At 35.9% G+C, this 17944-nt stretch overlaps 1 protein-coding gene across 1 annotated transcript in view; it reads left to right on the top strand.

Annotated features, from left to right (window-relative positions):
• LOC133649999 (protocadherin-16-like) overlaps window positions 1-17944 on the top strand; it is a 126505-nt gene that overhangs the window by 2059 nt on the left and 106502 nt on the right. Inside the window, exons 2-4 of the mRNA XM_062046724.1 lie at window positions 15701-16526; window positions 16606-16803; window positions 16919-17692. Coding sequence (XP_061902708.1) covers window positions 15701-16526; window positions 16606-16803; window positions 16919-17692 — 1798 coding nt within the window. The remainder of the gene's footprint in view (window positions 1-15700; window positions 16527-16605; window positions 16804-16918; window positions 17693-17944) is intronic.

Raw genomic sequence — 17944 nt, 5'->3', positions numbered from 1 at the left:
TTTTTTTGTTTTTTTTTTCAAATCTTTTTTTTCATTTACTTATTTATATATATTTTTTAAATGTTATAACCCTGCTGATTTTTGGGATATTTTTTTTCATTTACTCATCTATTTATAAACTTTTTTTTATAACCCAGCTGATTTTTGGGGTATTTTTTATTTTTTTAATTCGTTTTTTCATTTACTTATTTTTTTTGATTTTATAACTCTGGGGGATTTTTTTTCCTTTTTTTTTTTTTTTTCATTTGCTTATTTATTAATTTTTTTTAAAATTTTATAACCCTGCTGGTCTTTTGGGTGTTTTTTTTTATTATTTGTTTTCATTTAATTATTTATTTATTTTTTAGACTTATAACCCTGCTGATTTTTAAAGGTTTTTTTTCGTTTTTTTTTCAAATCTTTTTTTTCATTTACTTATTTATATATATATTTTTAAATGTTATAACCCTGCTGATTTTTGGGGTATTTTTTTTCATTTACTCATTTATTTATAAACTTTTTTTTATAACCCAGCTGATTTTTGGGGTATTTTTTATTTTTTTAATTCGTTTTTTCATTTACTTATTTTTTTTGATTTTATAACCCTGGGGGATTTTTTTTCCTTTTTTTTTTTTTTTTCATTTGCTTATTTATTAATTTTTTAAAATTTTATAACCCTGCTGGTCTTTTGGGTGTTTTTTTTAATTATTTGTTTTCATTTAATTATTTATTTATTTTTTAGACTTATAACCCTGATGATTTATAAAGGGTTTTTTTTGTTTTTTTTTCAAATCTTTTTTTTCATTTACTTATTTATATATATTTTTTAAATGTTATAACCCTGCTGATTTTTGGGATATTTTTTTTCATTTACTCATTTATTTATAAACTTTTTTTTATAACCCAGCTGATTTTTGGGGTATTTTTTATTTTTTTAATTCGTTTTTTCATTTACTTATTTTTTTTGATTTTATAACCCTGGGGGATTTTTTTTTATTTTTTTTTTTAAATTTGCTTATTTATTTATTTTTAAAATTTTTATAACCAACCCTGCTGGTCTTTTGGGTATTTTTTTTTTAAATTATATGTTCTTATTTAATTATTGTTTTAATTAATAACCCTGCTGATTTTTTGTGAATTTTTTTTAAAATAATTTTTTAGCCATTTATTTTGTAATTTTATAACCCTGCTGATTTTTTTTACATTTATTTATTTATTTAAAAAAATTAATGAACCCGCTTATTTTCTGGGTATTTGCTTTCTTCTTTTTTTTCTTTTACTTATTTATTTTATTTTATAACCCTGTTGATTTTTTGGGGGAGTATTTTCCATTTTTTTTCATTTACTAATTAATATTTTTTGATTTAATTTTATAACCCTGTTGATTTTTAAAGCTGTTCAATGTCTTAAAAGTGAAATTGGAGCGAGGTCTTTCTTTTATTTTAAATTGCTTCTTCCCATATTTATCTGTTACTTTTTTTATTTACTTTCCACCTATTCAAGAACTCTACTGATTTTGTGTCATTAAAACAAAAAGATGGCTGAGGTCAACCCCCCTCATTTCGCCCCCCCCCCCTCCCCCCACCATTGTTGAACATTTTCAGTCGTTTTCCCCCGTTTTTATCAGCCAAGTGAAGAAGTCTATTGATGTTGATGCTATCTCCAAATGGCCAGAGGTGATTTGTAACGCTCATTATTGCTTTGTGTTGAATACAATCCAAGATGGCGGTGACAGCAGCGGTTAGCACGCTTATAAATCATGTTTTAAAAATAATATATGTCTTCCTTCAAATGTCTTCCTTCAAATGTCTTCCTTCAAATGTCTTCCTTCAAATGTCTTCCTTCAAATGTCTTCCTTCAAATGTCTTCCTTCAAATGTCTTCCTTCAAGAATCCTGTAGATTTGATCTGTCACTGATTGTGTTCAACAAACATGTTGTTCTTTCCTTCTTGGGCCTGCCAAGTCAAACTGGACAAACGTCGGAAAGCTGACCTCACACACACACACACACACACACACACACACACACACACACACACACACACACACACACACACACACACACACACACACACACACACACACACACACACACACACACACACACACACACACAAAGTCCACTTTAAGGTGTGTTTAAAGCATCAACAGTTCGACCTTTAAGAGATTCTCAATGATAATACTGTATAATATTTACACATCATTTTGACATATTAATATATTATAATATTGACATATAATATATAATAAAATTGACATATTATATATAATAATATTGACATTTTAATATGTAATAATATTGACATATTAATGTATTAGATCATTGACATATACTATATTATAATGTTGACATGTTGATATATAATAATATTGACATATTAATATATAATAATATTGACACATAATATATAATAATATTGAGATATTAATATATTATAATATTGACATATATAATAATATTGACATATTAATATATTATAATACTGACATATAATATATTATAATATTGACATAATATATACAAATATTGACATATAATAATATTTACATATAATATATAATAATATTTACATATAATATATAATAATATTAACATTTTAATATATTATAATATTGAGATATAATATATTATAATATTGACATATTATATTGACATATAATATATAATAATATTGACATATTGATGTATTATAATATGACATAATATATAATAATATTGGCATATTAATATATTATAATATTGACATCCATCCATCCATTCAACATATAATATGTCATATTGACATATATTATATAATATTGACATATTAATATATTATAATATTGACATATAATATATAATAATATTGACATATTGATGTATTATAATATTGACATAATATATAATAATATTGGCATATTAATATATTATAATATTGACATCCATCCATCCATTCAACATATAATATGTCATATTGACATATATTATATAATATTGACATATTAATATATTATAATATTGACATATAATATATAATAATATTGACATATATAATAATATTGACATAATAATATATTCTAATATTGACATATGATGTATACTATTGACATTCATATATTATAACGTTGACATATAATATATTATATTGACATATAATATATAATAGTAATGACACATAATATTGACATATAATATATTATATTGACATATAATATTGACATATATTATATTGACATATAATATATTGACATATAATATTGACATATAATATTGACAAATAATATATTATATTGACATATAATATTGAAATATAATATATAATAATATTGACATATAATATTGACAAATATATTATATTGACATATAATATATAATAATATAATATATTGACATATAATATTGACATATAATATTGACAAATAATATATTATATTGACATATAATATTGAAATATAATATATAATAATATTGACATATAATATTGACAAATATATTATATTGACATATAATATATAATAATATCGACATATAATATTGACATATAATATATTATATTGACATATAATATTGACATATATTATATTGACATATAATATTGACATATAATATTGACAAATAATATATTATATTGACATATTGAAATATAATATATAATAATATTGACATATAATATTGACAAATATATTATATTGACATATAATATATAATATATTGACATATAATATTGACATATAATATTGACAAATAATATATTATATTGACATATAATATTGACATATAATATATAATAATATTGACATATAATATTGACAAATATATTATATTGACATATAATATATAATAATATTGACATATAATATTGACATATAATATATTATATTGACATATAATATTGACACATATTATATTGACATATAATATTGACATATAATATTGACAAATAATATATTATATTGACATATTGAAATATAATATATAATAATTTTGACATCTAATATTGATTAATATATTATATTGACATATAATATATAATAATATTGACATATAATATTGACATATAATATTGACAAATAATATATTATATTGACATATAATATTGACATATAATATATAATAATATTGACATATAATATTGACAAATAATATATTATATTGACATATAATATTGACATATAATATATAATAATATTGACATATAATATTGACATATAATATTGACATATAATATATAATAATATTGACATATAATATTGACATATAATATATAATAATATTGACATATAATATTGACATATAATATATAATAATATTGACATATAATATTGACATATAATATATAATAATATTGACATATAATATTGACATATAATATATAATAATATTGACATATAATATTGACATATAATATATAATAATATTGACATATAGATATGTGTATAGGCTGCAATAACATGATGAGATTGTCATTGACAAGAAGAGACTGCAGCACATTTCATTAGTCACACCCCTCAGGGATGCTTGGTTGCCATGGCAGCTGCCTGTCGTCATGGCCACCATTGACTACTATTACTTGGAGGTGATTCACATCCCGGGTGAAGCATTGTGGAATGCCTAATAGAATCATAAATAAAGTGATTCATGAAAACACAGATCAAAGATCCTCTATAAAACAGGAGCGCTTTGCGGTTTAATGGAAAAAAAAAAGAAAAATAAAAGATCCTTCATTATTATTTTTAGGAGCTGTCTTTCAAAATGTTAATCAAAGATCCTGTAAATGGCAGAAGCGCTCGGTTTTTTTCTTCTTCTTAAAAACATATTGAAAAAAGGCTACACAAAGATCATTTAATTAACCGAAGCTCTGTGCTGTTTTAAAAACAAGCTGGAAAAAAAACATGTTAGCCAAAGATCCTTTATTTGAGAGGAAATCTGTGCTGTCTTTAAGACCTGTCTTTCAAAATCGCTGGTCAAAGATCCTGTGCTGTGTTTAAGGGCAAACTGTACAAAAAAAGATGCTAGTCAAAGATCCTGTATATGACAGGAGCGCACGGCTGTTTTAAAGACAGGATGCAAAAAAATACAAATAAAAAATAGACAAAAGATTCTTTGACAGGAATGTTGTGCTTTTTTTTATTTTTATTTTTAAACAAAAGCCAACTACAAAATAAAAAACAAAAACAAAAAACAAATGGTAGTGATACAAAGATCCTTTATTTTATAGAATCACTTTTCTATTTTTAAAGACTCTGGCCTACTGCAGAAAGAAAACAAATGCCAGTCAAAGATCCTTTATTTGACAGGTGCGTTCAGCTGTTTTTTAAAAGACATAGTATTTAAAAAAATCTAGTCAAAGATCCTTTATTGCATAGGAATGCTGTGTTGTTTTTAAAGACACAGGCCTACTGCCCCCCCCCCAAAAAATGCTGGTCAAAGATCCTTCATTTGACAGGAGCACTTTGCTGCTTTTACAGACTTAGGCCCACTGCAGAAAAAAATGCTAGTCAAAGATCCTTTATTTGACAGGAGCACTTCGCTGCTTTTAGACACAAAGGCCTACTGCAAAAAAAAAAAAAAAGCGAGTCAAAGATCCTTCATTTGACAGGAGCACTTTTCTGCTTTTACAGACATAGGCCCACTGCAGAAAAAACAAATGCTAGTCAAAGATCCTTTATTTGACAGGAGCACTTTTCTGCTTTTACAGACATAGGCCCACTGCAGAAAAAACAAATGCTAGTCAAAGATCCTTTATTTGACAGGAGCACTTTTCTGCTTTTACAGCCATACACCCACTGCAAAAAAAAAATGCTACTCAAAGATCCTTTATTTGACAAGAGTATTCTGTTGTCTTTAAGAACAGTATTCCAAAAATGCTAGTCAAAGATCCTTCATTTGACAGGAGCACTTTGCTGCTTTTACACACATAGGCCCACTGCAAAAAAATCAAAAATCAAAATCAAAATAAATTCCTACTCAAAGATCCTTTATTTGACAAGAGTACGCTGTTGTCTTTAAGAACAGACTTCCAAAAATGCTAGTCAAAGATCCTTCATTTGACAGGAGCACTTTTCAGCTTTTAGACACATAGGCCCACTGCAGAAAAAAAAAAAAATGTGAGTCAAAGATCCTTTATTTGACATGAGCACTTTTCTGCTTTTACACACATAAGCCCACTGCAAAAAAATCAAAAATCAAAATCAAAATAAATTCCTATTCAAAGATCCTTTATTCGACAGGAGTACTCTGCTGTCTTTAAGAACAGTCTTCCGAAAATGCTAGTCAAAGATCCTTCATTTGACAGGAGCACTTTTCTGCTTTTACACACATAGGCCCACTGCAGAAAAAAATGCTAGTCAAAGATCCTTCATTTGACAGGAGCACTTTGCTGCTTTTAGACACATAGGCCCACTGCAAAAAAAAAAAAAAGCGAGTCAAAGATCCTTTATTTGACATGAGCACTTTGCTGCTTTTACAGACTTAGGCCCACTGCAGAAAAAAATGCTAGTCAAAGATCCTTTATTTGACATGAGCACTTTTCTGCTTTTAGACACATAGGCCCACTGGAAAAAAAAGGCGAGTCAAAGATCCTTCATTTGACATGAGCACTTTGCTACTTTTAGACACATAGGCCCACTGCAGAAAAAAAATGCTACTCAAAGATCCTTTATTTGACGAGAGTATGCTGTTGTCTTTAAGAATAGACTTCCAAAAATGCTAGTCAAAGATCCTTCATTTGACAGGAGCACTTTGCTGCTTTTACACACATACGCCCACTGCAAAAAAAAAAAAAAAAAAATGCGAGTCAAAGATCCTTCATTTGACAGGAGCACTTTGCTGCTTTTACAGACTTAGGCCCACTGCAGAAAAAAATGCTAGTCAAAGATCCTTTATTTGACAGGAGCACTTCGCTGCTTTTAGACACAAAGGCCTACTGCAAAAAAAAAAAAAAAGCGAGTCAAAGATCCTTCATTTGACAGGAGCGCTTCGCTGCTTTTACACACATAGGCCCACTGCAAAAAAATCAAAAATCAAAATCAAAATAAATTCCTACTCAAAGATCATTTATTCGACAGGAGTACTCTGTTGTCTTTAAGAACAGTCTACCAAAAATGCTAGTCAAAGATCCTTCATTTGACAGGAGCACTTTTCTGCTTTTAGACACATAGGCCCACTGCAAAAAAAAAAAAAAAGCGAGTCAAAGATCCTTCATTTGACAGGAGCACTTTTCTGCTTTTACAGACATAGGCCCACTGGGAAAAAAAATAAAAATGCTAGTCAAAGATCCTTCATTTGACATGAGCACTTTGCTGCCTTTACAGCCATATGCCCACTGCAGAAATAAAATGCTACTCAAAGATCCTTTATTTGACAAGAGTACTCTGTTGTCTTTAAGAACAGTCTTCAGAAAATGCTAGTCAAAGATCCTTTATTTGACAGGAGCACTTTGCTGCTTTTACACACATAGGCCCACTGCAAAAAAAAAAAAAAAAAATGCGACTCAAAGATCCTTTATTTGACAAGACTGCTCTGTTGTCTTTAAGAACGGTCTTCCAAGAATGCAAGTCAAAGATTGTCAATTTGACAAAAGGTGCTCTGCTGCAAGATGGAAGTCAACCAACAGCATTTTCTGTCAAAAGTGTGTGGACATGAACAACATGACACGTGTCACTCAACTTGGTTATTGTCATAAAGTTATGCCTTCTGGGATTATAATAAGTGAGGCGAGTGAGACATCCTCACCAACACCATCTCGTGTGTCTCATGTCTTTTTCATGAAGGCTCTCCAATTCCTATGGTCCTCACAACAACAACGTCTGTTAGCTAGTTGTCTGTTAGCTAGTTAGCTGGTTAGTTTGTTGGATGTTAGCTAGTTAGCTGGTTAGTTGGTTAGCTAGTTAGCTGGTTAGCTAGCGTCAGCAGGCGATAAGCCTTTTTGCTATTTTCATGCTCATTCCCCGCCGCGCGTAACGTGACCCCGACATTCCCGCCGCCCGGCAGCTGTCGCTCGCTAAGGAAGCGTGGAGGGACGAGGGGTCACATGACTGACTGGGGCAAGAACCCGGCTGCTTTTGAGACACAAAAAGGTGTGACACGTCCGCCATGTCCTTGTTTCTGTCAGCTGTCACTTCAACAACTCTATTGGTTTTGTCTGAGGGCTGAGGTCATGTGACCAGACTGAGTTGCAGTTCAATTAATTAATTACTTTTTTATTTGATCATTAATAATACAAAATGATAATATATGTTATGTTATATATACAATATTTGTATTTTATTTATTATTATTTATTAATTTTATTATTTTATGAAAAAGGTCAAGTGACAAGACTGGATTTCAATTTAATGAATGAATGAATAATTTCTTCATTATTAACTGTTATTATTTATAATACAATAATAATAATAAATGTACTATTGTATAAAAAATAATTTAATTTAATTATTGTTATTTTATTATACATTTATTATTTTTATTTCATTGAACTTTAAAATAAATCAATCTAGATCACAAGTCAAGTGACAAGACTGGACTTCAATCAATTATTCATTATTTATTTGTATTATTTATAATACCACAATAATAATATATGTATTATATAAAAAAAATATTATTTCATTATTATTTATTTATTTAATTTTTATTTAATTGACAAAACAAATCTATTTAGATCATAAATCAAGTGACAAGAATTTAATTAATTCATGAATAATTCCTTCATTATTTATTTGTATTATTTATTATTATTTATCTATGCTTATCATAAAAATGCTAACATTTAGCATGTGTGCTAACGATAGCATGCTGGCGCGCTAACATATAGCACACTGGCGTGCTAACATATAGCATGTGTCACAAACCAAGTTACATGACTGTAAGGTGTATGGCAGTGGAATTACAGAAAAAAGTGTGGAACTAGCTGAAAAAAGTTAGCATGTAAATGTTAGCATGCTAACAGGTAACATGTTTCACATGCCAAGTTACATGACTGTAAGGTTGCGGAATTACAGTAAATAGTGTAAAATTTGCAAATAAAAGTTAGCACTTTAATGTGAGCGGGCTAGCATGCTAACATTAGCACGCTAACAGGTAACAAGTGTCACATACCAAGTTGTATGACTCTAGGGTAAACGGTTGCAAAATTAGCTCAAAAAGCTGGCACATTAATGTTAGCATGCTGGCATGCGAACGTAAACATGCTAACAGTTAGCATGTTTCACATACCAAGTTATATGACTAAGGTGTATGGCTGCGCGATTATAGAAAAAAGTGTAAAATTTACAAAAAAAAGTTAGCACTTTAACTGTTAGCATGCTAACAGTTGACAAGTGTCACGTACCAATTTTTATGATTTGTTTTTGTTTTGTCACATACCAAGTAATATGACTCTAGGGTAAACGGTTGCAAAATTAGCTCAAAAAGCTAGCACATTTATGTTAGCATAAACATGCTAACAGTTAGCATGTTTCACAGCCCAAGTTATATGACTAAGGTGTATGGCTGCGGATTTATAGAAAAAAGTGTAACATTTTCCCCAAAAAAAGTTAGCACTTTAATGTAAGCGGGCTAGCATGCTAACGTTAGCACGCGAACAGATAACAAGTGTCACATACCAAGTAATATGACTCTAGGGTAAACAGTGGCAAAATTTTCTCAAAAAGCTAGCACAAACATGCTAACAGTTAGCATGTTTCACATCCCAAGTTATGTGACTGTAGAGCTGTCGAATTATAGAAAAAAGTGTGAAATTAGCTGAAAAAGTTAGCATATAAATGTTAGCATGCTAACAGGTAACATGTTTCACATGCCAAGTTACATGACTGTAAGGTGTATGGCTGCGGAATTACAGGAAAAAAGTGTGAAATTAGCTGAAAAAGCTAGCACGTAAATGTTAACATGCTAACAGGTAACATGTTTCACATACCAAGTTACATGACTGTAAGGTGTATGGCAGTGGAATTACAGTAAAAAGTGTAAAATTAAAAAAAAAAAAAGTAATGTAATGTAAGCGGGCTAGCATGCTAACGTTAGCACGCTAACAGGTAACAAGTGTCACATACCAGGTGATATGACTCTAGGGTAAACGGTTGCAAAATTAGCTCAACAAGCTAGCACATTAATGTTAGCATGCTAACGTAAACATGCTAACAGTTAGCATGTTTCACATACCAAGTTATATGACTGAGGTGTATGGCTGCGGAATTATAGAAAAAAGTGTAAAATTTGCACAAAAAAAGTTAGCACTTTAATGTAAGCGGGCTAGCATGCTAACGTTAGCACGCTAACAGTTAACAAGTGTCACATACCAAGTAATATGACTCTAGGGTAAACGGTTGCAAAATTAGCCCAAAAAGCTAGCACATTAATGTTAGCATGCTAACGTAAACATGCTAACAGTTAGCATGTTTCACATACCAAGTTATATGACTAAGGTGTATGGCTGTGGAATTACAGTAAAAAGTGTAAAATTAAAAAAAAAAAAGTTAGCACTTTAATGTAAGCGGGCTAGCATGCTAACGTTAGCACGCTAACAGGTAACAAGTGTCACATACCAAGTAATATGACTCTAGGGTAAACGGTTGCAAAATTTGCTCAAAAAGCTAGCACAAACATGCTAACAGTTAGCATGTTTCACATCCCAAGTTATGTGACTTTAGAGCTGTGGAATTATAGAAAAAAGTGTAAAATGTGCAAAAAAAAAGTTAGCACTTTAACATTAGCATGCTAACAGCTGGTCCGGGTCCGGGTCCAAAGTAACCAAAAAGGCCGGGAATCAAAGACAAGTCGCTAGCCTGCACGTTATATTGTCCTTTTGACTTGACAATCAGCTGTTCCTTAGACTGCCACCAGAGGGAGCCACGACAGGGAGACCGGTGTGGACACTTTCCGAGACCGGAACACATGCTTCCTCAACGCCGCGGCGTCTTCGCTCTTTCCATCCGCTCCGACCTCCCGTGAGGACGCTCGGTGGGCGTGTTTGGCCCCCGCTCGGTGGGCGTGTTTGGCCCCCGCTCGGTGGGCGTGTTTGGCCCCCGCTCGCCCGGCCAAAGTCCGCTCGGGTCCGCGTCCAAAGCGGAATGGAAAGGAATGCGCGCGTGCAGACGGCGGCTGGCTGCGGGCGTTGCGAGGCCTTCCAGATGTTGGGGTCAGCGACCGTAGCGTAGGAGCCGGTGTCCGTGTCCCCCCTCCCGTCCCCCAGGGGAGCCATAGACCTTGTTAATCTGTCCTCCTCGGGGGGCTCGTAAACTACTGCACGCGGTCACGGGCGGAGGGAAGGCGACTTCATTGGACATTAAATCACGGCGTTTTATTTGCTCGGGTGTGGATTTCAGGAAGCATCAACAAAAGTCTTTTTTCAAATTAAAAGTCTTTTTTAACTTAGCCGTTATATGAGCGTTTGTCCCCAGTCAGTCCGCTTCCACAGCAAAGTCCCAATGCAAGTGGACGGTAGCGTCAAAGAGGGAGATAAATGGATTCATCATTCCCAAAATACATCAAATATTTAAGTTTTAATTCTTAACAAAAATACATTAAAAAAAATAAAAAAATTCTAGGCCATTTCCAAGAAACCAGAAGTTGCTTTCCTGAGCAATTAATCATTCAGAACCTGATGGGAACTGAAATAAGCATAAGAAACCATACAGGAAAGAAGTTGTGCCGTTAGCTTGATGCTAACATACAATGGACTATCCCATTGACAGGCTAATAAAAATTAGCATTGTGACATTTTTAAACTAGTAAAAAAAGGGAACAAAATTGACATAAAACAGAGTTGGCATAACTGATGTTCCCGTACCTGGGAATCGATACCGGTACCAATTTTCGGTACTTCTCTGTGTGTAAATAAATAGAACATTTAAAATGAGCTGAATAAGATAACTGCTGTCAGATATTTCTAAATCTAGTCTTTTGTTGCGCCCTAGAAAGTGTTAATAAGTAAGTATGTAAGTAAGGTTGTCATTACGCCCCAGCTGTTTGATTGTAATGACTTAGACTTAGACAAACTTTAATGATCCACACGGGAAATTGTTCTAATGTACGTCTTAGTTGTAGTTTTCATTAACACATTTGGAACATTTTTGTTAATGCTTCCTAAAATTTGATGGGAACTGAAATAAGCATAAGAAACCATACAGAAAAAAAAAAGTTGTGCCGTTAGCTTGATGCTAACATACAATGGACTATCCCATTGACAGGCTAATAAAAATTAGCATTGTGACATTTTTAAACTAGTAAAAAAAGGGAACAAAATTGACATAAAACAGAGTTGGCATAACTGATGTTCCCGTACCTGGGAATCGATACCGGTACCAATTTTCGGTACTTCTCTGTGTGTAAATAAATAGAACATTTAAAATGAGCTGAATAAGATAACTGCTGTCAGATATTTCTGAATCTAGTCTTTTGTTGCGCCCTAGAAAGTGTTAATAAGTAAGTATGTAAGTAAGGTTCTCATTACGCCCCAGCTGTTTGATTGCAATGACTTAGACTTAGACAAACTTTAATGATCCACACGGGAAATTGTTCTAATGTACGTCTTAGTTGTAGTTTTCATTAACACATTTGGAGCATTTTTGTTAATGCTTCCTAAAATTTGATGTGAACTGAAATAAGCATAAGAAACCATACAGGAAAAAAAAGTTGTGCCGTTAGCTTGACGCTAACATACAATGGACTATCCCATTGACAGGCTAATAAAAATTAGCATTGTGACAATTTTAAACCCGTAAAAAAAAGGGAACAAAATTGACATAATACAGAGTTGGCATAGCTAATGTTCCCGTCCCTGGGATTCGATACCGGTACCAATTTTCGGTACTTCTCTGTGTGTAAATAAATACACATTGTATTTGATAATAGATATATATTTTTTATTGCAACATTTAAAATGAGCTGAATAAGATAACTGCTGTCAAGTTTTTGTATCGTCATTTATTATCAGATATTTCTGAGTCTCATTTGCAAGTATCAAATTAATTTTCAATTACTATAGTTTATGGTGTGTTGGCTAGTCAGGTCAGTTTTACCGGAATCTAGTCTTTTGTCGTGCCCTAAAACGTGTTGATACTGTAAGTAATGTTCTCCTTACGCACCAGCTGTTTGATTGTAATGTACATCTTAGTTGTAGTTTTCATTAACACATTTGGAGGGTGGGGAAATCGCCATGTAAAATCGATAATGCTAATCAGTAGCATGTCAATTGCAAAGCCAATGTATATTAGCATCAAACTAGCACATTTCTGGTTTGAGCGTTTTATTGAGTCATTTGCTTTTTTTGGCATTGGCATTAGTTTGGCTGCCTCTGCTCTCAGTCCTGCTGGAGTGATGGCCCAGTACCAAATTGCGACTGGGCATGACATCCCACGCAACCCAGGTACCGTACTAGGGCACATTCATACAAAAATGCAGGCTTTCGGGAAATTAAATGTTTTTAGTGTAGTCCGTTCCGCAATTTTTCCCTCAGGAACTAATACAAATCCAATTAAATGGGATGTTTGCAACCTTAATGCAGCTGCTGCAAGGGTGCTAACTTTCCCAAGTGTTGTTAGCATTTTATCCCGCTAAGCAAGTACACGAATACACAGGAACATGTAAGGTGCATGTTTAATCCACAACACAGCCTGATGGCAACTAAAAAGCATAAGAAACCATACAGGAAAGAAGTTGTGCCGTTAGCTTGATGCTAACATACAATGGACAATCCCATTGACAGGCTAATTAAAATTAGCATCGCAACAATTTCAAATTCGTACAAAAGGAGAATAAAATTGACATAAAACAGAGTTTGCATAACTAATGTTCCCGTACCAGGGAATCGATACCGGTACCAATTTTCAGGACTTCTCTGTGTGTAAATAAATAGTGTAGTCCGTTCCGAAAAAGACGGAAAAGGGAAGCAATTTCTCCCCCAAGAACTAATAAAAATCTTTCCCAAGTGTTGGTAGCATTATATCCCGTTAAGCAAGTACATAAATACACACGTGAAGTGCAGGAACATGTAAGGTGCATGTTTAATCCACAACACAGCCTGATGGGAACTAAAAAGCATAAGAAACCATACAGGAAAGAAGTTGTGCCGTTAGCTTGATGCTAACGTACAATGGACAATCCCATTGACAGGCTAATTAAAATTAGCATCACAACAATTTCAAATTCGTACAAAAGGGGAATAAAATTGACATAAAACAGAGTTCGCATAACTAATGTTCCCGTATCTGGGAATCGATACTGGTACTTCTCCGTGTGTGAATAAATAGTGTAGTCCGTTCCGAAAAAGACGGAAAACGGAAGCATATTCTCCCCCACGAACTAATAAAAATCCAATTAAATGGGATGTTTGCAACCTCAGTGCAGCTGCTGCAAGGGTGCTAACTTTCCCAAGTGTTGTTAGCATTATATCCCGTAAAGCATGTAACTACACTCCATTGTGACCAGGGCTTCCTCTCCCGTTCTGCGCCAAGAAGCGTAAAATGTTCATTAATGAATAACAGGGGGCTTCAGATGACAATTTTACCGCAAACGTATACTTAGCCCCTTCCTGCTCTGTTACTGATAGGAATATATTTGGACATTTTTGCCACGGTCCCTCGTGGCATGCAGCCTTGTAAGACAGGAGTACTGGAGTCGGTCCACAAGAAAGATGTATATGTAAAATATGTTACATTTGCTGAGAGTACTAAGCATTGAGCTAAAAGCCCGAAATATCAACTTGATGTCCAGCGCAGGTTCCTAAAGTGTTGCGGACCGAGGTTAATCAGTGTTCCTGGTTCACGTGAACTCCACGCTTCAAACTCCTCATTTCCATTGAGTCCAGACTTGAAGACCACCGTGTCCAACAATTTGTCACGGACTTTGGCCTTCCAAGAGCCGAATGCTTACAATCAAGCCCAGCAATCGGCTGCTAGCCTCAGCTGGACGTCAGGATTCTTTGTGCAGCAGATGTGCGGACATTCCTCGTGCCAACCGACTCGAATCATACGAGCGCTGTGGGAGGTGCGGTGCGATGACTCCAACACCTGCAACGCGTCGACCCGTTTTAAAATGATATTAATAAGTTGTCGTGCATTAAGTCCCTGAAGTCATCACTGCAGCATCGTCAGGCTGCTGGATCTCCACGCTTGAAGTCCATGAGGAAGGAGTTATGGGCTGGGATGGTTCCCTTCATCGCGGGATGTTTTGAAAAGTTACACGGCTAATAAATCTCCCCACAAAAACATGAGAAGGAAGAACCCAAACGGTTGCTCTCATCTTGAACGGTGTGTAAATATTTGAAGGGCCGAGCTGTATATCTGCTGCGAAACCCCTTTGGAGTGGATGATAAACACGGCCGCAGATAAATCCTCCGTCTTGGATGTTTGACACGCGTTGATGTTTTCCTGCTCGAGTTTAGGAGTCGAGCCGCCGTCACCCGACCAGGCACACGATCCATCGCTGTCAGCAAGGCCATTTCACGCGAAAAAGGATGGAGCCGTGACGTTACAACATGAGGACGGAGGCGGTGGATGCCCGCGGTCTTTATTGTGCTCCCCTTGGGACTTGCTTTGATCGGTCCAAAAAGTTCCTGCTCCATAAATCATGAACTTTTTGATAAATATTCTTTATTATTGCATTCCCATCACGACAGATTCAGAGTTTCGATTCCAAGCTCGGGCGGACGCACCTGATCCATCCAGAATGTTCTGTCTGAAATGTTTCATGATGCAAATCCTTTGATACAGTTCTGATTTGTGTCTTATTGTGTTGTCCCAGGTGTAGCCGAGCCATGTATTGCAGAAGAGAAGGGTCAAGATGGCGGCCCAGCGGACTGTCTTTGCGCTCATGCCTTTGCAGATGGTGGCGGCCGCTCATCGCTCTGGTCCTGCTTCAGTCGTCCGCCGTCCTCGGTGCGCTGGAGCTGCAGCTGGACGAGGAGCAGCCAGCGGGGACCATCGTCGGGGACATTAGTGCCGGGTTGCCGCCCGGTGAGACAGCGAGTCTTTATTTCATCTCGGACCACGAGGGAACAGGTGTGGGGAGTGATCTCAACATCGATGAGACCACGGGGATCATAACCACGGCGCGACGCTTGGACCGCGAGCAGAGGGACCACTACAGTTTCATTGCTGTGACTATGACGGGTATCACCATCGAGGTGTCAATCAGCATCAATGACATCAACGACCATGAGCCTACGTTCCCTAAAAAGAAAGCTGTACTCAAAATCCCAGAGCACACGGCAGAGGGGACGAGGTTTTCTTTGGAGCCAGCGACCGACGCGGACAAGGACCAGCTGACCACGCAAGGCTACAGTATTCGAGAGGGTAATGTGGGACAGGTGTTCCGTCTGGAGACGAAGAGAGCTGCCAACAAGGTGCTTTATCTGGACTTGGTTGTCAGCGGACTGCTGGACAGGGAGAAACGCTCGTCGTACCTTTTAGTCTTGGAGGCCTTTGATGGGGGCTCTCCCAGGAGGGTGGGGTCCATGAACCTGGAAGTGGCTGTGACTGACATAAACGACCATGCGCCGGTCTTCAACCAGAGCAGATACCATGCTATCATTTCAGAAAGCCTCCCACAGGGAAGCAGCATCCTGCAGGTGAGTTCATCATCACTTCATGAGGCGTGTGTCCTGAAACAGGTAGACTAACAGACTCTTGTTTTGGTTATTTGTGCAGGTGTTTGCAGCAGATGAGGACAAAGGTGACAATGGTCTGGTGCTTTATGAGATTAACCGGCGTCAGAGTGATCCTGACCGCTACTTCGTCATGGACCTCAAGTCTGGAGTCATCACCCTGAACAGACCACTGGACTATGAGCTGAAACGAGTGCATGAACTGGTTGTCCAGGCCAGGGACAACGCCAGCCAGCCCGAGGTACTGCACCGCTTACATCATGGCTGAGGTCATCCTTTCTACACTCGGCCTCAGATGAGGTGATCTCCATGAACAAATGAAGATAAATTACATGTCCTTCATCTCCTTTTCCCAGGTGACCAACGCTTTTGTCACAATCCATGTGCGTGACTACAATGACAACCAGCCCACCATGACCATCATCTTTCTCAGTGAAGATGGCTCTCCGAGGATCTCCGAGGGGGCCCAGCCGGGTCAGTACGTGGCCCGCATATCTGTCACCGACCCAGACTATGGAGAGTACGCCAACGTCAACGTCTCCCTGGAGGGGGGCGATGGAAAGTTTGCGCTCACAACAAAGGACAGCATCATCTACCTGATTTATGTGGACCAGGTGTTGGACAGGGAGGAGAGAGATTCTTATGACCTCAGGGTGATGGCCACAGACTCCGGCACGCCCCCCCTCAGGGCGGAGTCGTCTTTCACCATACAGGTGACGGACGTGAACGACAACCCCCCTCTGTTTGACCAGCAGGCCTACAAACAGACCATCCCAGAGGTCGTCTATCCAGGCTCGTTTGTTCTTCAGGTTACTGCCCGTGACAAAGACCAGGGCCCCAACGGGGAAATTAGATACAGCCTCCTGAAGGGGAAAAACTCTCACTCCGACTGGTTCTCCATTGACCCGGTCACGGGGATTATTACCACGGCGACGGCCTTGGATTTTGAGTCAGAGCCTGCGCCCAGCGTGACCGTGGTCGCAGTGGACAGCGGACGGCCGCCGCTGTCCTCTACGGCTCAAGTGGACATCGTGCTACAGGACGCTAACGACAACACACCTGTGTTCTCCAGGAGCTTCTACAATGCCTCCGTCAAGGAGAACACGCCAGCCGGGACGTGCTTCCTGGAGGTAAGTCGGTTTCTATGTTGTTTTCTTGCAGCCTTTCAGGGTGCCTTTCAACCAGACCGTCGGTATCGTGTCATGACGTCTCGGTTGCTGGAGTTCTTGTGTTTTAGGAGAGAACTCTGCTCGGGCCAGCTGGCTATGAGACAACTCTTTCTTGGCCCTTTTTAGGAAGTTTGCTGCTTAAACTTACAAATGTTTTGGATTAAATGACTCAAATTTGGATAACATCTGAATTAGATTTGGAAGAAAGAAAAC

This window comes from Entelurus aequoreus, linkage group LG05, assembly GCF_033978785.1.
Source record: "Entelurus aequoreus isolate RoL-2023_Sb linkage group LG05, RoL_Eaeq_v1.1, whole genome shotgun sequence".
Taxonomy (NCBI): Eukaryota; Metazoa; Chordata; class Actinopteri; order Syngnathiformes; family Syngnathidae; genus Entelurus; species Entelurus aequoreus.
The sequence above is the reverse complement of the archived record's forward strand: the minus strand, read 5'-3'. Positions and strand labels throughout refer to the sequence as shown.